A 20,536-nucleotide genomic window follows, 5' to 3' on the forward strand; every position below is an offset into this window, starting at 1 on the left:
CTTGAAGCTCATCAAGAGAATGCCAAGAGTGTGCAAAGCAGTCATCAAAGCAAAAGGTGGCTACTTTGAAGAACCTAGAATATAAGACATATTTTCAGTTGTTTCACACTTTTTTGTTAAGCATATAATTCCACATGTGTTATTTCATAGTTTTGATGCTTTCAGTGGGAATTTACAATTTTCATAGTCATGAAAATGCAGAAAAATCTTTAAATGAGGTGTTGTGTCCAAACTTTTGGTGTGTACTGTACATTTATCTTGTGAGGTTTGTGCTTAGAGCTCTCCTGTGTCTTGAGTTCTGTTTGCTTGATCTGTTGCCTGACCTTGGACTTTGTTCTTACCATTCACCTGTTTAACCCTTTTAGCATTGATCCGTTATCCTCCCGGTACTCTGACCTCGGAACGTTACTTGACTACGCTTTTGTCTCTTCCTTCTGTTCATGACGTACCCTCCTGCCTTCTGACCTTGGACTCCTTGACCACCCTGACTCACGGCTTGGCCATGAGAAGTGATTTGCGTCACACAATATGGCTGAAAACGTGGTCAGGGGATTGTCACTCCTTTTCTGGCCTTCGACTGTTTGGTCCTGTACTGGACCACATGATGGAAATGGTGTCTGATGAAAAAAAAGGGGTTTTCGGAAGAGAAACCTCAAAGAGTTTTGTCCTTCGGAAACCTTATTCCCATCAGAAACCGGACGGGAAAGGGAAGACCAGCAAATGGAGCTACCCGAAGGGCAGTAAAGGAAGAAGTACCTTTTTCGGTTCAGCAAGTAGTTTGTGTAAGCAATGACGTCAGGAAAGTGTGTGTGTGTGTGTGTGTGTGTGTGTGTGTGTGGAATCCAAAACTTTCTTCAGGCATGGACAGAGGTATTCAAGAACCCATGGATATTGCATACGGTAGCAGAGGGATACAAAATACAATTTGTGCCGATACCCCAGGGAAGATTCCATCTGACAACTACTCAGTCTCCCCAGTTCGGAGGAAGGCTACTGGCAGACGTAAAGAAGTTGATGGATTCAGGAGCAGTGGTTCCAGTGCCGGAGTCAGAATGGGGTCTCTGTTACTATTTGAGCCTGTTCTCAATAAAGAAACCCAGGGGAGACTATCGCACCACAATAAATCTGAAGTCCCTAAACAGATGGGTACCCTACAAAAAATTAAAGATGGATTCTATAAGATCTACGACTCCATTGATCAAGGGAAATATGGTAATCTGTACATTTAGATCTTAAAGAAGTGTATTATCAAGTGCCTTTTCATCCTCAGGCAGCGGTATCTAAGATTTGAGTTGGTAGAGGATTGCAAAATGCAACATTGCCAATTCAAATGCCTCCCATTTTGTCTTTCTTCAGCGCCTTGCATTTTCACCAAGCTGGTGGAAGAAATTATGGCCTTACTCAGGGAGCAAGGAATATTGTACATTATCTGGACAACTTCCTGTTGATGGCGGAGTCCCCCTAGCAACTGATGACCAGTTTAATATCAACCATCTTGGTGATAAACAACTTGGGGTGGATCATAAGCTGGAGAAAATCAAATCTGGTGCAAGGAAGATGGAAGGTTTCCTAGGAATTCTCTTGGACTTCCAACACAAGATGTTCTTCCTGCCAGAAAAGAAACTGGAAGAACTCGGGAACAAAGTTATAGCCTTCAGAAAGAGATCACAGGTGTCCATCAGAGAGGCTATGAGGATTCTGGGACTGATGATGGCTTTTAGTCCAGGGGTGCGGTGGTGTCAATTCCACTCAAGGCAACTGCAACATCAGGTCCTGACAATCTGGAACAGAAGGCAGATGGGCTAGACAAGAAGTTAAGACTGTCAGCAATAGCAAAAAATTTGTTAGCCTGGTGGACTTTCATAGCCATCCTGAAGAGGGGGATTATGTGGAAACCGTCCCAGTCTTATATTGGTCACCACAGACACAATAGCAGTGGCTGGAGGGCCCAGATGCGGGATCGGTGCATGCAGGGTACCTGGCGATCATATCCCCCCAGATCATCCAACCTCCGAGAGCTTCTAGCTGTCTGGGAAATGCTAAAGCGATGTGGGCCAAGTCTAAAGAACAAATGCATCCGGATCCTGTCAGACAATATTACTACAGTGGCCTTCCTCAAACATCAAGGGGGATTAAGACACGACCTTTTGCAGACGGTAGCACAGAAGATCTTCTTTTGGGCAGAAGAAACCATGCGATCAGTGACCACAGTACATCTGAAGGGGCCTCAGAATTTGGTAGCGGACTTTCTCAGACGAAAACAGTCCAACAGTCAGAATGGGGGCTGAATTGGGAAGAATTCAGTCACATAATATGCCGATGGGGTTCCCCCCAGGTGGACCTGTTCGCTACAAGAAAAAATTCAGATGCAAAGAAAGTGAGTGAAAACAATCAGGGAGACTGGCCGACAGGAGTAGACATCTTATCTCAAAAATGGAACATGGACCTGGCGTATGGTTTTCCCCATTTCCTCTAATCCCAGCGGTGCTGAGGAAGATACAGGAAGAGTAAGCCAAGGTGATCATAATATTACCGTTTTGACCCAGGAGCTGGTTTCTTGTACTAAGAAGGATGATCATAGAAGATCTCAACATCCTTACAGAGAGGCACAATCTACTGGTTCAGGGGCCAATACACCATCCCAATGTGAAGCTCCTACAGTTGACTTTCTGGATCCTGAGCTGCAGATCTTGAGGTCTAGAGGTCTCTCGGACTCTGTCATAACAACAATACAAAAAAGTAGAAAACCGGTAACATCAGCGATATACTAAAATATGGAGAACATTTTGTGCGCAATGTCCCATGGCGACAATGGTATTATCTAAGCGTGATATTTCCAAAATCATAAAATTCCTCCAACCTGGGTTTGAGAAAAGCCTAAAGGTACCGTCACACTAGACGATATCGCTAGCGATCTGTGACGTTGCAGCGTCCTCGCTAGCGATATCGTCCAGTGTGACAAGCAGCAGCGATCAGGCCCCTGCTGTGATGTCGCTGGTCGGGGAAGAAAGTCCAGAACTTTATTTGGTCGCTGGACTCCCCGTAGACATCGCTGAATCGGCGTGTGTGACACCGATTCAGCGATGTCTTCGCTGGTAACCAGGGTAAACATCGGGTAACTAAGCACAGGGCCGCGCTTAGTAACCCGATGTTTACCCTGGTTACCATCGTTAAAGTAAAAAAAACAACCGCTACATACTTACCTACCGCTGTCTGTCCTCGGCGCTCTGCTTCTCTGGTCTGGCTGTGAGCACAGCGGCCGGAAAGCAGAGCGGTGACGTCACCGCTCTGCTTTCCGGCTGCCCGGCGCTCACAGCCAGACCAGAGAAGCAGAGCGCCGAGGACAGACAGCGGTAGGTAAGTAAGTAGCGTTTGTTTTTTTACTTTTTAGGATGGTAACCAGGGTAAACATCGGGTTACTAAGCGCGGCCCTGTGCTTAGTAACCCGATGTTTACCCTGGTTACCGGGGACCTCGGGATCGTTGGTCGCTGGAGAGCTGTCTGTGTGACAGCTCTCCAGCGACCAAACAGCGACGCTGCAGCGATCCGGATCGTTGTCGGTATCGCTGCAGCGTCGCTTAGTGTGACGGTACCTTAAGGCTGCCGTCACACTAGCAGTATTTGGTCAGTATTTTACATCAGTATTTGTAAGCCAAAACCAGGAGTGGAACAATTAGAGGGAAAGTATAATAGAAACATATGCACCACTTCTGCATTTATCACCCACTCCTGGTTTTGGCTTACAAATACTGATGTGAAATACTGACCAAATACTGATAGTGTGACGGCAGCTTAAGACCCAGCACTCTGAAAGTGCAGATATCACCTCTGAGTGTTTTTATGGCCTATCCACCAGCAGGACATCCATGCAATGAACAATTCGTGAAGGCCACAGGCAGAATTTGATCCACGGTTAGAGCCTATGTCCCACCTTGGGTTTTCCACACGGGTTTAAATGGATTATTCAGATCACCATATGAACCACTTGAGGATTCGGGTATAAAATCTCTCTCCCTTAACCCCTCTGTGACCTTAGACGTACTATCCCGTCGAGGTGCCCTGGGCCTATCTGACCCTGGACGGGATAGTACGTCATAGCGATCGGCAGCGCTCACGGGGGGAGCGCCGCCGATCGCGGCCGGGTGTCAGCTGCTTATCGCAGCTGACATCCGGCACTATGTGCCAGGAGCGGTCACGGACCGCCCTCGGCACATTAACCCCCGGCACACCGCGATCAAAGATGATCGCGATGTGCCGGCGGTGCAGGGAAGCACCGCGCAGGGAGGGGGCTCCCTGCGGGCTTCCCTGAGCCCCCCGCAGCAACGCAATGTGATCGCGTTGCTGCGAGGGTCTTACCTCCTTCCCTCCCTGCTCCAGGCCCGGATCCAAGATGGCCGCGGATCCGGGTCCTGCAGGGAGGGAGGTGGCTTCACAGAGCCTGCTCAGAGCTGGCACTGTGAAGCCTGCAGCGCTGCATGTCAGATCACTGATCTGTGATGTCCCCCCATGGGACAAAGTAAAAAAGTTTTAAAAAAATTTCCAAATGTGTAAAAAAAAAAATTTAAAAAAATATTCCTAAATAATGAAAAAAAAAAATATATATTATTCCCATAAATACATTTCTTCATCTAAATAAAAAAAAAACCAATAAAAGTGCACATATTTAGTATCGCCGCGTCCGTAACGACCCGACCTATAAAACTGGCCCACTAGTTAACCCCTTCAGTAAACACCGTAAGGAAAAAAAAAAAAAAAAAACGAGGCAAAAAACAACGCTTTATTATCATACCGCCGAACAAAAAGTGGAATAACACGCGATCAAAAGGACAGATATAAATAACCATGGTACCGCTGAAAACGTCATCTTGTCCCGCAAAAAATGAACCGCCATACAGCATCATCAGCAAAAAAATAAAAAAGTTATAGTCCTGAGAATAAAGCGATGCAAACATAATTATTTTTTCTGTAAAATAGTTTTTATCGTATAAAAGCGCCAAAACATAAAAAAATTATATAAATGAGGTGTCGCTGTAATCGTACTGAACCGAAGAATAAAACTCCTTTATCAATTTTACCAAACGCGGAACGGTATAAACGCCTCCCCCAAAAGAAATCCATGAATAGCTGGTTTTTGGTCATTCTTGCTCACAAAAATCGGAATAAAAAGCGATCAAAAAATGTCACGTGCCCGAAAATGTTACCAATAAAAACGTCAACTCGTCCCGCAAAAAACAAGACCTCACATGACTCTGTGGACCAAAATATGGAAAAATTATAGCTCTCAAAATGTGGTAACGCAAAAAATATTTTTTGCAATAAAAAGCGTCTTTCAGTGTGTGACGGCTGCCAATCATAAAAATCCGCTAAAAAACCCGCTATAAAAGTAAATCAAACCCCCCTTCATCACCCCCTTAGTTAGGGAAAAATTAAAAAAATGTATTTATTTCCATTTTCCCATTAGGGCTAGGGTTAGAGTTAGGGCTAGGATTAAGGCTAGGGTTGGGGCTACAGTTTGGGTTGGGGCTAAAGTTACAGTTAGGGTTTAGATTACATTTACAGTTGGGAATAGGGTTGGGATTAGGGTTAGGGGTGTGTCAGGGTTAGAGGTGTGGTTAGGGTTACCGTTGGAATTAGGGTTAGGGGTGTGTTTGGATTAGGGTTTCAGTTATAATTGGGGGGTTTCCACTGTTTAGGCACATCAGGGGCTCTCCAAACACGACATGGCGTCCGATCTCAATTCCAGCCAATTCTGCGTTGAAAAAGTAAAACCGTGCTCCTTCCCTTCCGAGCTCTCCCGTGTGCTCAAACGGGTTTACCCCAACATATGGGGTATCAGCGTACTCAGGACAAATTGGACAACAACTTTTGGGGTCCAATTTCTCCTGTTACCCTAGGGAAAATACAAAACTGGGGGCTAAAAAATAATTTTTGTGGGAAAAAAATTGTTTTATTTTTATGGCTCTGCATTATAAACTTCTGTGAAGCCCTTGGTGGGTCAAAGTGCTCACCACACATCCAGATAAGTTCCTTAGGGGGTCTACTTTCCAAAATGGTGTCACTTGTGGGGGGTTTCAATGTTTAGGCACATCAGTGGCTCTCCAAACGCAACATGGAGTCCCATCTCAATTCCTGTCAATTTTGCATTGAAAAGTCAAATTGCCCTCCTTCGCTTCCAAGCTCTGTCATGCACCCAAACAGTGGTTTAACCCCACATATGGGGTATCGGAGTACTCAGGACAAATTGTACAACAATTTTTGGGGTCCATTTTCTCCTGTTACCCTTGGTAAAATAAAACAAATTGGAGCTGAAGTAAATTTTTTGTGAAAAAAAGTTAAATGTTCATTTTTATTTATTTCCAAAAATTCCTATGAAACACCTGAAGGGTTAATAAACTTCTTGAATGTGGTTTTGAGAACCTTGAGGGGTGCAGTTCTTAGAATGGTGTCACACTTGGGTATTTTCTATCATATAGACCCCTCAAAATGACTTCAAATGAGATGTGGTCCCTAAAAAAAAAATGGTGTTGTAAAAATGAGAAATTGCTGGTCAACTTTTAACCCTTATAACTCCCTAACAAAAAAAAATTTTGGTTCCAAAATTATGCTGATGTAAAGTAGACATGTGGGAAATGTTACTTATTAAGTATTTTGTGTGACATATCTCTGTGATTTTAATTGCATAAAAATTCAAAGTTTGAAAATTGCAAAATTTTCAAAATTTTCACCAAATTTCCATTTTTTTCACAAATAAACGCAGGTACTATCAAAGAAATTTTACCACTATCATGAAGTACAATATGTCACGAGAAAACAATGTCAGAATCACCAAGATCCGTTGAAGTGTTCCAGAGTTATAACCTCATAAAGGGACAGTGGTCAGAATTGTAAAAATTGGCCTGGTCATTGACGTGCAAACCACCCTTGGGGTAAAGGGGTTAAAACTGCATTCCTGGTTGCTATAACAGCCAGGCGGATTGCGGAAATACAGGCGTTTTTCATAAAAAGCCCATTCTTAAGGATCGTAGATGAATGCATTGTTCTTAGATTAAACCCTGTGATCTTGGCAAAATTAGTAACGTCCTTTCATATGAGTCAAGAGGTCGTCTTGCCTTCCTTCTGCCAAGACCATGAAAATAGCTAGAAATGGTCTTTTCATTCCCTAGATGTCAGAAGAGTAGTCCTCCAGTACTAGGAACCCACAGAGGACTGGAAAATAGATCCCAGTCTGCTCATACAGTTTTGAGGGAAAAATAAGGGGAAAAAGATGTCAAAAGCGACGTTGGTATGATGGGTTAGATTAGTGATCAGCCTGACCTACACATCAGAAGGGAGGTCTCCTCCAGTCAATATCCGAGCCCATTCCACGAGAGCAGTAGCCACATCTTGGGCAGATAAACCACCTTATTTTTTGTACATCCCTTCAATTCATTTTTTGTACCCAAGGGAAGTATGTGAAGTGGCCAAAGATTTTTTATAAAAAAACACATTTTTATTAATTCAGTCCAAATTTTTTTTTAAATTCGGGAACTAAGGTAACTGGAAAAACAGAGGTTACTCTACAAAATGTACATCATATTAATTATATAGCATCCAAAAGCTTTGTCCTCAATATATACTAGCTAGATTCCCATGGAAATCCATGTACCAATATAATGACCCGTAATAAAATAAAGTGCCGTGCATTGCAAGCCATCAAATGTGCAAAGAAGCATAAGCGGTTAATATCGCTGTAATTGATCACTTAACCACAAGATGGTGGTGTTGCTTAATTTAAAGCTAATATAGGACACATCTATTTTAAGTTTTAAAGGAATGCTACAAAGAAAGCGAGCACTGCTACAAATAACATATAGAAGTACCCCCTTCTATCCGTCATTATGGTAAGGCTATACGAATAAATATGGCATAGATGTACCGCAAAGGCATGTGAGTGCCAAATCGCTAAGCACCCTAGAAATTAACAAATTTGGGGATAGAAGGAGCAAATGATCGTTTTGTATACAGGTCTAACTAAGAGTGAGCTTTACCTGATTATTGCAATGATCTAGAATGTGCCGCTGACGGAACCTTGAGACCTCTTGGGCAGAGCACGCAGGGGCCTCGGAGGACCAAATCTGCAGTGCTGCAACATGAACAAATCTTAATGCCTTTTGCAGACACTATAAATTGGACATTGTATTTGGCCAAAAGATAGCCTTCGGAAGGAAGGTCCTCCAAGCTGTGGTCCCGCCCTGAATGTATCCTCTGGTATTCTCCTGATGGTGCTGTCAGGAGGGGACGTCCTGGAAAGTAGGCATTAGAGCTACCGGTAATAGGTTTTCCAGGATTCCATGATTACAGCACCCATTACATTCCCTCCCTTAAATTCCTAATATGTGACGGTAACTTATATAGACGGAAAGCTAAATAAAATAGAATTGCATCTGTCCTGGTTTGTTACTTGAAAAATCAGTGCGGGGTTGTGGAGGGAGGGGCTTTTAACCTCTTGTGTGCTCCTGTCCTTATCAAGGCTAAGAAGGACGACCTCCTGATGGTGCTGTCATTGTGGACTCCTGGAAAACCTATTACGGGTCGGTCTAATGCCTACTTTTAAGTAAATAAGGCAGCACACTGCAGCGCTAAAACATGCAAACTTGAAAAACGAAATTTGAACTGCATTACTGCACTAAAAATATGAAAAATGAGAGCTTTTAGCGCATAAAAATGGCCAATTTTATGTGTACCTGGTAGCCCCTTTACGGCATCTCTCTTATACCAGGTCCTACGCTTGCCTTACCTCATAGTAACATAGTTAGTAAGGCCGAAAAAAGACATTTGTCCATCCAGTTCAGCCTATATTCCATCATAATAAATACCCAGATCTACGTCCTTCTACAGAACCTAATAATTGTATGATACAATATTGTTCTGCTCCAGGAAGACATCCAGGCCTCTCTTGAACCCCTCGACTGAGTTCGCCATCACCACCTCCTCAGGCAAGCAATTCCAGATTCTCACTGCCCTAACAGTAAAGAATCCTCTTCTATGTTGGTGGAAAAACCTTCTCTCCTCCAGACGCAAAGAATGCCCCCTTGTGCCCGTCACCTTCCTTGGTATAAACAGATCCTCAGCGAGATATTTGTATTGTCCCCTTATATACTTATACATGGTTATTAGATCGCCCCTCAGTCGTCTTTTTTCTAGACTAAATAATCTCTATTTACCTCGCTGAGAATAAACGTCTTCATCTGAATGGGTACATGTGAAACCTCTTCTTAGACTAAAATTCTCTCTCTCTGTGGAGGGGTATTGGACCTGCTGTAATTAAAACACCTGAAGCTAGGAGGCGGAGTGCACGATCAGAAGCCTAGAGAATACATTTCAAAAAGCGAGGTAAGGCAAGAGTAGGACCTGGTATAAGAGAGATGCCGTAAAGAGGCTACCAGTTACACATAAAATTGGCCATTTTTATGCGCTAAAAGCTCTCATTTTTCATATTTTTAGTGCAGTAATGCAGTTCAAATTTCGTGTTTTCAAGTTTGTATGTTCTAGCGCTGCAGTGTGCTGCCTTATTTACTTAACTATATACGAGTTGGCGACTCTGGGTTCAGCACCTGTTCACACTCAGTCTATGTTTGGATGTGCCGGTCAGGTTTTTGAAATGTATTTTTGAATTGTTTTGTAATGCCTACTTTTGTCTCCAACTCGCCGTGACCGAGTCTGAGGCGTCTACTAAGGCAACAAATGGCAGTTCAGGATTTGGATGGACTAGTAATGGAGCGGAAGTAAAAAGAGTCTTTAGTTTGTCAAACACCACTTGTGCCTGAGGAGACCAGGAAAACAGTTTTTAATGAGTCTTCTGTAGAAATTTGCAAATCCTATAAAGCGCTGGACGTCTTTTGAATTTCTTGGGGTAGGCCAGTCAACTACCGCTCTGATTTTACTGGGACCTATGCTCAGACTTTATGAGAGATGATATATGCCAGAGATTGAGCCCTGGTTTTCTTCAAATTCATATTTTTTTTTTAAACTTTTGATATAGATATGGTTCTCCCATAGGTGTTTCATAACTAACTGCACAAGCCTGCGATGCTTCTCAAAGGAATCTGAAAATATAAGACTGTCTTTGAGATAAACCGCAACAAATCAATCCAAGAAATCTTGAAAAACCTCATTAATGAAGTGCTGAAAGGTAGCAGGGGCGTTGCTAAGGCCGAAAAGCATAACCACATGTTAAGAATGCCTATATCTAGTTCTAAAGCCAGTCATCTCCCAGGTGAATTTGCATGAGATTATAAATCCCTCTTAGATAGAGTTTGGTAAATATCTTGGCAGAACGCCGTCTCTCAAACAACTCGGGAATTAACCCCTTCATGACCGGGGGATTTTTCGTTTTCCCGTGTTCGTTTTTCGCTCCCCTCCTTCCCAGAGCCATAACTTTTTTATTTTTCCGTCAATTTGGCCATGTGAGGGCTTATTTTTTGCGGGACGAGTTGTACTTTTGAACGACATCATTGGTTTTAGCATGTCGTGTACTAGAAAACGGGAAAAAAATTCCAAGTGCGGTGAAATTGCAAAAAAAGTGCAATCCCACATTGGTTTTTTGTTTGGCTTTTTTGCTAGGTTCACTAAATGCTAAAACTGACCTGCCATTATGATTCTCCAGGTCAGTACGAGTTCATAGACACCTAACATGACTAGGTTATTTTTTATCTAAGTGGTGTGAAAAAATTCCAAACTTTGCTAAAAAAAAAAAAAAAAATTGCGCCATTTTCCGATACTCGTAGCGTCTCCATTTTTCATCATCTGGGGTCGGTTGAGGGCTTATTTTTTGCATGCCGAGATGACGTTTTTAATGATAGCATTTCGGTGCAGATACGTTCTTTTGATCACCCGTTATTGCATTTTAATGCAATGTCGCGGCGACCAAAAAAACGTAATTCTGGCATTTCGAGTTTTTTTCCCGCTACACTGTTTAGCGATCAGGTTAATACTTTTTTTTATTTGATAGATCGGGCGATTCTGAGCGCGGCGATACCAAATATGCGTAGATTTGATATTTTTTTTATTGATTTATTTTGATTGGGGCGAAAGGGGGGTGATTTAAACTTTTATGTTTTTTTTATTTTTTTCACATTTTTTTAAACTTTTTTTTTTAACTTTTGCCATGCTTCAATAGCCTCCATGGGAGGCTAGAAGCAGGCACAGCACGATCGCCTCTGCTACATAGCAGCGATCTGCTGATCGCTGCTATGTAGCAGAATTGCACGTGTGCTGTGAGCGCCGACCACAGGGTGGCGCTCACAGCGACGGGCAATCAGTAACCATAGAGGTCTCAAGGACCTCTATGGTTACAATATACAAGCATCGCCGACCCCCGATCATGTGACGGGGGTCGGCGATGACGTCATTTCCGGCCGCCCAGCCGGAAGCGGTAGTTAAATGCCACTGTCCGCGTTTGACAGCGGCATTTAACTAGTTAATAGGTGTGGGCAGATCGCGATTCTGCCCGCGCCTATTACGGGCACATGTCAGCTGTTCAAAACAGCTGACATGTCCCGGCTTTGGTGCGGGCTCACCGCGGAGCCCTGCATCAAAGCAGGGGAGCCGGCATCGGATGGTATAGTACGTCCGATGCCGGTAAGGGGTTAAGGGTAGGTCATCAAACACTTGATCCATAGCTGTCATGAAGGAAACGAAGTTAAGAAGGTCAGAATTATTTTCTATGTAACGTGAGGCCCATGCAAGAGCCTCATCAGTCAGGAGCTCGGTGATGAACAGAACCTTTTTGCAGTCACTGGTCAATGGTGAAGGTTCCACCTGAAAATATGGATTAAGGAATCCACAGTAATGATAACGATCCCCACTGGATTTTGCAGGCAGTGGAATGAGTGCGTTTGATTCCGGGCCTGAGTTGCCTCTCTAATTTAATAATTTCTTTGTGCTGACCCAACACCTGTGTTTGCAACGTAGAACATTTTTCTTGGTATGTTGCACACAAATTCTGAAGTTCAGCAACTTGTTGCCTCAGGGTGGCTGCAACAGACTCCATTTTGTACTCAAGATTATTCTGTTATGGACTAACCTGGGTTGGGGTAGTGGTATTGCAGCCACTAGTTGCAGCACTGGCAGGTTACATCGTCAGGTATAGCCAGGAGTCAGTACAGAGGAGCAGCAGTATAATCTTGGATGAAGCAGCAGCTGAAAGGAAAGCTTGACTAAAGACTGGGAGCTCAATAATCTCCAAGGAAGGAAGTGAAAGGCCAAGTTTAAGGAGGGTGTTCATTCAGAAACAACACAGGTACTAGTATCTGGGTTGGCAAGGAACTGTCCAGCGAGCTGAATAGCTCAGAGGGAAGAGCTGCCGCCTGGTGCACAAGAGCTGCAGTGATGCGAGTCCTGACACTTTGTATCTGTGTAAATAACCAATGTATTCTTCCCACATTCAAGATGACTGTGGTTCAAACTTGCCACTATGCTCACCATGCGAAAGCCTCAGCCATCTTGGATGCAGGAGTGCAACGCCAATCTCTGCACAGGAGGCGACTAGAGATCACCATATAGGATGACTGTAAATGAGAAATGTTTAGTCGCTTCTCAGTGCCACAGTGGAGCCGATCTCTCGCCAGATTGCACAATGTGTAGACGGTTACTGTTAAAATCCATGTTATAATTGGGTAATCCTGATGGTAAATTGAGCATTTCATGAGCCCAGCTATAGAATGAAATCGCTCATGAGCCCAAGTGTATTCAATTTCCACCCACCCTGACTGACCGCTGCAGCTTGTACTGAGCAGAGTGAAATCTCAGCAGCAGTAGGTAGGAAGATACTGAGGAATTGTCAATCATTATAGTTGAGAGTTGGGGGACTGTATAATCCTTCAAGAAAATGTTCACCATTCTGTCATGGATTTTTAAAGTAAGTTCACCTGCCTCAATAGACCGAAGATATTTATTTATGTACTAGATGGTGGCCCGATTCTAACGCATCGGGTATTCTAGAATATGCATGTCCACGTAGTATATTGCACAGCCCACGTAGTATATTGCCCAGCCACGTAGTATATTGCCCAGCCACGTAGTATATTGCCCAGCCTCGTAGTATATTGCCCAGCCTACGTAGTATATTGCCCAGTCACGTAGTATATTGCCCAGCCACATAGTATATTGCCCAGTCACGTAGTATATTGCCCAGTCACGTAGTATATTGCCCAGTCACGTAGTATATTGCCCAGTCACGTAGTATATTGCCCAGTCACGTAGTATATTGCCCAGCCACGTAGTATATTGCCCAGTCACGTAGTATATTGCCCAGTGACGTAGTATATTGCCCAGCCACGTAGTATATTGCCCAGCCCACGTAGTATATTGCCCAGTCACGTAGTATATTGCCCAGTCACGTAGTATATTGCCCAGTCACGTAGTATATTGCCCAGTCACGTAGTATATTGCCCAGTCACGTAGTATATTGCCCAGTCACGTAGTATATTGCCCAGTCACGTAGTATATTGCCCAGTCACGTAGTATATTGCCCAGTCACGTAGTATATTGCCCAGTCACGTAGTATATTGCCCAGTCACGTAGTATATTGCCCAGCCACGTAGTATATTGCCCAGTCACGTAGTATATTGCCCAGCCACGTAGTATACAGCACAGAGCCACGTAGTATATTGGCCAGTCACGTAGTATATTGCCCAGCCACGTATGTCACAGGTTAAAAAATAAACCTATACTCCCCTTCCGAGGGAGCCCTTGTAGTCATGTTGCCTGTGTGCGGTGCACTCGGCAGCTTCTGGTCCCAGGATTGGTAGCGCAGGACCCGTGATGACGTCGCGGTCACATGACCGTGACGTCATGGCAGGTCCTTCTCGCGCAGGCACGCAGGACCTGTGATGAGGTCGCGGTCACATGACCGTGACGTCATGGCAGGTCCTTGTCGCATGCCATCCTTGCCACCGGAACCTGCTGCTTGCATGGAGCAGTTACTGGAGCGTCGCGAGGAGCGGGATAGGCGGCGGAAGGTGAGTATGTAATGACTTTTTAAATTATTTTTAACATTAGATCCTTTTACTCTTGACGCTGTATAGGCAGCATCAATAGTAAAACTTGGTCACACTGACTGGTTATATTAGTTATGTACCGTCCCTGCCAGAAAAGATGCAGGGGAGAACAGTGTGTAAAGCTGCATATCATAGGTTACACCGGCGTGTTCTTATATACAGTACTGAGCACAGCAGGTGTACAATTAAATACTGTACTGTTTCCCAAACTAGAAGTGTTAATAGCTCATTTTTATCAATAACTGCAATGTAAAGTGAATTAACAACAAAAACAATCTAGATCTCAATATCTGATGTGACCACCCCTCCACACCAGCCTAAAACGATCTCACAGTACTGTACATACGTGGCAACTTTTAGCAGCATTGTTGTAGCAGAAACTGTTCCTGTAGTCATTCCCCCTATTCATGCCATGCCTCTTCCTGAGTGGCATGGATATAGGGAATGGCTGCACATACATAGAACTTTCTGACATTTATAAGAAATCTCTTCAGCTGCATGCAGAATAACAAGAAGGTGGTCAGGAGGGGCTTGAGACCACATGGCTCAACTGTTCATGAGGAATGGGGAGATGTTCACATTACACATCTCATATTCTCTTTATTGTTTTTTTTCCTACAGAGCATTTATAATTTATCAAGATGCGAAACCTGAAGTTACTGAAGTCTTTGCACTGTAGCTCAGCTCAAGGTCTTGGCACTCCCCAATGCTTCACTGTGCGGACAGACACTGGGACTGTTGTCATTGGATCATGTTGTGGCGTGGTAGAGTTGGATCCTAATGCAGAGGAGGTGACTGGTTTATACATTATTCTCGTCATCAGAAAATGTATATATTTTTTTTTTCCATTTTCCTTTGCGTTATCAACAATTGCTTTTAGAGGGTTGTCAGGTGAAAACAAGTTTATCACTAGGGATGAGCGGACACGTGGATGTTCGTGTTCGTCAGGATTAACTGAACTTTGGCCCAAAGTTCGGTTCTGGTACCATGACTGTACCCAAACTTTAACCCGAACCCCATAGAAGTCAATGGTGACCCAAACTTCAGTGTTGTAAAATGGTTGTAGTAGTTTTCCCTCTCCCTCCCTAGACTTCGTATCCAAATTCTGAACACTAAAATGGACTTCTGTGAAAAGTCCGTGTTCAGAGTTAAGTCCCAATAGAAATTCCGAACTTTACAGTTTGGGTTTGCTCATCTCTAGTTATCCCCCTATCTGCAAGATAGGTATTAACTTACTGGTAAGTGGACGTCACATTCACCAATCGAGATAGTTTAATAATAAAGGGGAGAGGAAACACAAGGGAGAGTCAGCTTGAAGCATCTTGTCAGCAGAATACACCGCACGGAGCCGCCCTAGTCCAGGCAGATGTAATCATGTAGAAAAAAAATAGTTCTTCGGCGGTGATGAAAAAACAGGTAAGTATAAAACCTCACATTTATTTAAGCATATTAAAAGTCCAACTTGTTCGTATGACACAGCACTATAGAAAAGACCAATGCGTTTCTCCTAGTGTACCTTAGTCATATGGTCAGGTGTGACGAGAACTAAGGCACACTAGCCAAAATACGTTGATTTTCCTGTAGTGCTGCGCTGTGTCGTGCCGACATGTTAGACTTTTAGGCCATGTTCACACCATCCTTTTTTTTAATGCGGAATCGCCGCGATTTTCCCGCTGCGGCTCCACAGCTGTTTTCCATGCAGGGTACAGTACACTGTACCCTATGGAAAACAGGAACTGCTGTGCCCACATTGCGGAAAATCCCAAAAAAAAGCCGCGCTGAATAGCTGCGGTAAAAAAGAAGTACCATGTCACTTCTTTTTGCGGAACTGCAGCGGTTCTGCGCCCATAGACCTCCATTGTGAGGTCAGTCCCGCAGTAAAACCCGCAGATGAAAAAAATATCTGCGGGTTTTCTGCGGTTTGTGGTGCAGAACCGCTGCAGTGTGACTGCCCCCCCGTGCCCCAATCCCACCCCCCCGTGCTCCGACGCCCCCCCCGTGCCCTCATCTCCCCCCCCCTTATACTTACCCGGCCTCCCGGTGTCCGTCCGTCCGTCTTCTCCCTGGGCGCCGCCATCTTCTAAAATGGCGGGCGCATGCGCAGTGCGCCCGCCGAATCTGCCGGCCGGCAGATTCGTTCCAAAGTGCATTTTGATCACTGAGATAGATTATATCTCAGTGATCAAAATAAAAAAATAGTAAATGACCCCCCCCCCCCCCTTTGTCACCCCCATAGGTAGGGACAATAAAAAAAATAAAGAATTTTTTTTTGTTTCCACTAAGGTTAGAATAGGGGTAGGGTTAGGGTATTTTCAGCCATTTTAACCCTAAAAACTTCCTAGAAAACACACAGACTCTGCATAGAAAACTGCATTAAAAAACGCACCAAAAACGCATCAAAAAAAGGACCTGCGTTTTCTGCCAAGAGCTGCGGTTTTTAGTCCTGAAAAAAGGAGGGAAATCAGGAACGTGTGAACATAGCCTAAATGTGTTTAAATAAATGTAAAGTTTTATACTTACCTGTTTTTTCATCATCTCTGAAGAACTACTTTTTTTTTCTACCTCATTGGGCACTTTTAACCTTTACTTTGTTAGTGGTAAATTTAGATTGATATGGTTTTCATGTTTTTTTTTATTTTTTTTAAATATCTGATGTTAGACAATTTAAAAAAAAATTGATATTTTTCAAGCTTTGAATGCTTTTTTTCTTTAACGGAACCGGTCAGGTCCCCCGTATCCCAAGAACCACCAGCAGTTGTCTGCATTTGTAAACCCCCTGCCTAACAGTCCCTGTATTATACTGTATAACACACAAATAGATCTTTAGAAAAAGTATTTCTAAGGTCCGTTAATGATATGTAAATCAGGGCTTTGACTAGTCGAAGGGGCGTTGGTGTCCCCCCAGACTAGTCGGCCCACTTAGGTGAGATCACGCCCCTGTGGGCGCGAGAACATAGCTTACTAGCGCCGGCGTCATCGCTAGCGCTGTACTTACCTCGCGTATGTGCACAGCTTCTTTCCCTCACTGCGCTCATCCTCTGAACCCTGGTGTACACTTGCCATCTTCATAGAGATAGATAAAACAATAGAGAGTTTCCATCTTCACTAAGAGAACTCACATGATCGGGTTTTTTACACTTCCGACTGCTGATTGGAAGTGTAGAAAACCAGATTATACGCTGTGCGCTTCTCTGAAGCCAGTAATTTTCACAAAGGGTAATTGGAGACAGTAGACCCCATAATTTGTTATGCAATTTCTATCGAAAGCAGTGATCCCCCATTTGGGAAGCTAAGTCTGCTCCGTCCAGTGTTATCCGTCTTTTTAGTGCACACAACTGTGGTCCTCACTCAGTCACTTCTCTCCTGCGATGTCACTTTTATCTGCCTCATAATGAGTGGTTCCATTGAGGGTTTTATCTGAATTGCATTTTTTGGGAGATTTATATGGAAATACCAAGGTAAGTGATCAGCAGAGAGGATAGGATAAATGGAAACCAAGCCTTATTCCAATTTATTATTGACCAACAGAGCTGTATGAGCTGTATTTTTTTTTTTTATTGTTTTTATTCAGATTATTCAGAATGCACAAAAACCAGCAATTCAGTTATGGGTTGCATATATTTATTTATTTATTTATTTATTTTACTGACCATTTTCATTTAATTTCTTTTTTAATTTTTATACTTAGTCCCTCTGTGGAACATGAATATTTTTAACTTTGAATGCTGGTCTCATGCACTGCAGTACTTGTGTATTGCAGTGCATGAGACCTGACAGTTCTTCACTCACACAGCCAGGCTTAATAGGCCACCAAACCCTGAGGTCATCACATGACCTAGGGTTGTGATAGAAACTATCAGAACACGCAATGACGATCGCAGGGAGCCAATAGTGTTAAAGAGGGAGCCCTCTCCCTCTTTTAACTATCTAGATGACGCTGTCGCGATTGACCGTGGCATCTATGGGGCTAATTGGCTCTGTCATATAGCTGACACCTGCAGCATTTTCACCCGTTGGAAAGCGCTATCCAATTACCCCTTAGCGCCATGAAAAGCGGCACTGAGGAATAAGGCCCCTTAATGACTGCCGTGAAAAGGTTATATCAAAGGTTATAGAAGCTCTCTTGTTGTTTTTTTTTTAAATTTCCTAAACTGTGTAATTGTTAGCGTATAGTGTCAATGTGTGAATACGTTGACCAATCGCTGTCTTCCTATATTTTCAATTCAGTGATTCAGACTGTCCGGATCACACTGTGCTCTATGCGTGATCCTAAAGTCTCTTTTACAGTGAGAGTCTATGGAGCCTCGTTGTAATTCTTCATGGGCTTGCATACAGCCACTTTTGAGTCACACAGAGTGCTGCGTCACTCAGAGTCTGAAGCGTGATGAGGTGACTCGAGAAGCAGAGATATGCATGATTCTGGGGAAAACTGCAATTGGTGACTATATTATCACCCTGGCACTAAACCACACTGACCTTTAGACAGGTTTGGGGAGTAAAACTATTAACAGGAGTGCTTCTTTAGGAGTTCACACGTTCAGTATTTTACCTCCGTTTGTGTAAGCCAAAACCAAGAGTTGAACAATCAGAGGAAAAGTATAATAGAAACATGTCACCACTTCTGTATTTATACAGAGGTAAAATACTGAATGTGTGAACGTGGCCTTAAAGAAATCTAAGTGGTTAGACTTAGAGGGACTTTTACGCTTGTCACCTCATCAGTTTCTTGCAGCAATGTCACAGGTAGTTGATGAGGCAGATTCTTCCTGCAACAGTAGTTTTTTTTCTCCCATGTCTTTCTTGAACCATACTTTAGTTCTAATGCTTTTTTTTGGTGTGATGACTTATTGAGTTGAGTACCACCATTTATTTTCGTATATCGTGTACTAAAAGCAGTAAAAAAAAAAAATGTTGATAAGAGGGAAAAATACAATTCTTCTCTTGTGCTCTGGTTTTGTTTTTCCCTGTTGACTGTGTGTAAAAATGTCGCCTTAACTAAATGTTGTGGGCCAGTGTCATTATGGTGATACTAAATTTATGTAGATAAAATTATCTTTTACTACTTAAAAAAAATGATTTTTGTGACCATATCTTAACCCCTCTCTGACCTTAGACGTACTATCCCGTCGAGGTGCCCTGGGCCTATCTGACCCTCGACGGGATAGTACGTCATAGCGCGTGAACATGATCGCGGTGTGCCGGCGGTATAGGGAAGCATCGCGCAGGGAGGGGGCTCCCTGCGGGCTTCCCTGAGCCCCCCGCAGCAACGCGATGTGATCGCGTTGCTGCGAGGGTCTCCTTACCTCCCTCCTCCAGGCCCGGATCCAAGATGGCCATGGCATCCGGGTCCTGCAGGGAGGGAGGTGGCTTACCAAGTGCCTGCTCAGAGCAGGGCTTGGTAAGCCTGCAGCACTGTAAGTCAGATCGGTGATCTGACAGTGCTGTGCAAACTGTCAGATCACCAATCTGTGATGTCCCCCCCCTGGGACAAAGTAAAAAAGTTAAAAAAATTTTTTTCTAAATGTGTAAAAAAAAAAAAAAAAAAAAAATCCTGAATAATGAAAAAAGAAAAATATTATTATTCCCAGAAATACATTTCTTTAAATAAAAAAAAAAAGAGTACACACATTTAGTATCGCCGCATCCGTAACGACCCCACCTATAAAACTATATCACTAGTTAACCCCTTCAGTGAACAACGTTAAAAAAAAAAGGCAAAAAACAATGCTTTATTCTCATACCGCCAAACAAAAAGTGGAATAACACGCAATCAAAAAGACAGATATAAATAACCATGGTACCGCTGAAAACGTCATCTTGTCCCGCAAAAAATGAGCCGCCACACAGCATCATCAGCGAAAAAAAAAAAAGTTATAGTCCTCAGAATGAAGCGATGCAAAAATAATTATTTTTTCTGTAAAATAGTTTTTATCGTATAAAAGCGCCAAAACATAAAAAATGATACAAATGAGGTATCGCTGTAATCGTACTGACCTGATGAATAAAACTGCTTTGTCCATTTTACCAAACGCGGAACGGTATAAACGCCTCCCCCAAAAGAAATTCATGAATAGCTGGTTTTCGGTCATTCTGCCTCACAAAAATCGGAATAAAAAGCGATCAACAAATTTCATGTGTTCGAAAATGTTACCAATAAAAATGTAAACTTGTCCCGCAAAAAACAAGACCTCACATGACTCTGTGGACTCAAATATGGAAAAATTATAGCTCTCAAAATGTGGTAATGCAAAAAATATTTTTTGCAATAAAAAGCGTCTTTCAGTGTGTGACGGCTGCCAATCATAAAAATGCGCTAAAAAACCCGCTATAAATAGTAAATCAAACCCCCCTTCATCACCCCCTTGGTTAGGGAAAATAAAAAAAATGTAAAAAATTTATTTCCATTTTCCCATTAGGGCTAAGGTTAGGGTTAGGGCTAGGGTTAGGGCTAGGGTTAAGGCTAAAGTTAGGGTTGGGGCTAAAGTTAGGGTTAGGGT

General features: G+C 43.2%; 1 protein-coding gene across 1 annotated transcript in view; it reads left to right on the top strand.

The window, feature by feature from the left end:
- Positions 1 to 20,536, top strand: part of ELP1 (elongator acetyltransferase complex subunit 1) — a 189,676-nt gene that overhangs the window by 7,484 nt on the left and 161,656 nt on the right. Inside the window, exon 2 of the mRNA XM_069740676.1 lies at positions 14,661 to 14,830. Coding sequence (XP_069596777.1) covers positions 14,681 to 14,830 — 150 coding nt within the window. The 5' untranslated portion in view covers positions 14,661 to 14,680. The remainder of the gene's footprint in view (positions 1 to 14,660; positions 14,831 to 20,536) is intronic.

Source organism: Ranitomeya imitator, chromosome 1 (genome assembly GCF_032444005.1).
Source record: "Ranitomeya imitator isolate aRanImi1 chromosome 1, aRanImi1.pri, whole genome shotgun sequence".
NCBI classification, from domain to species: Eukaryota; Metazoa; Chordata; class Amphibia; order Anura; family Dendrobatidae; genus Ranitomeya; species Ranitomeya imitator.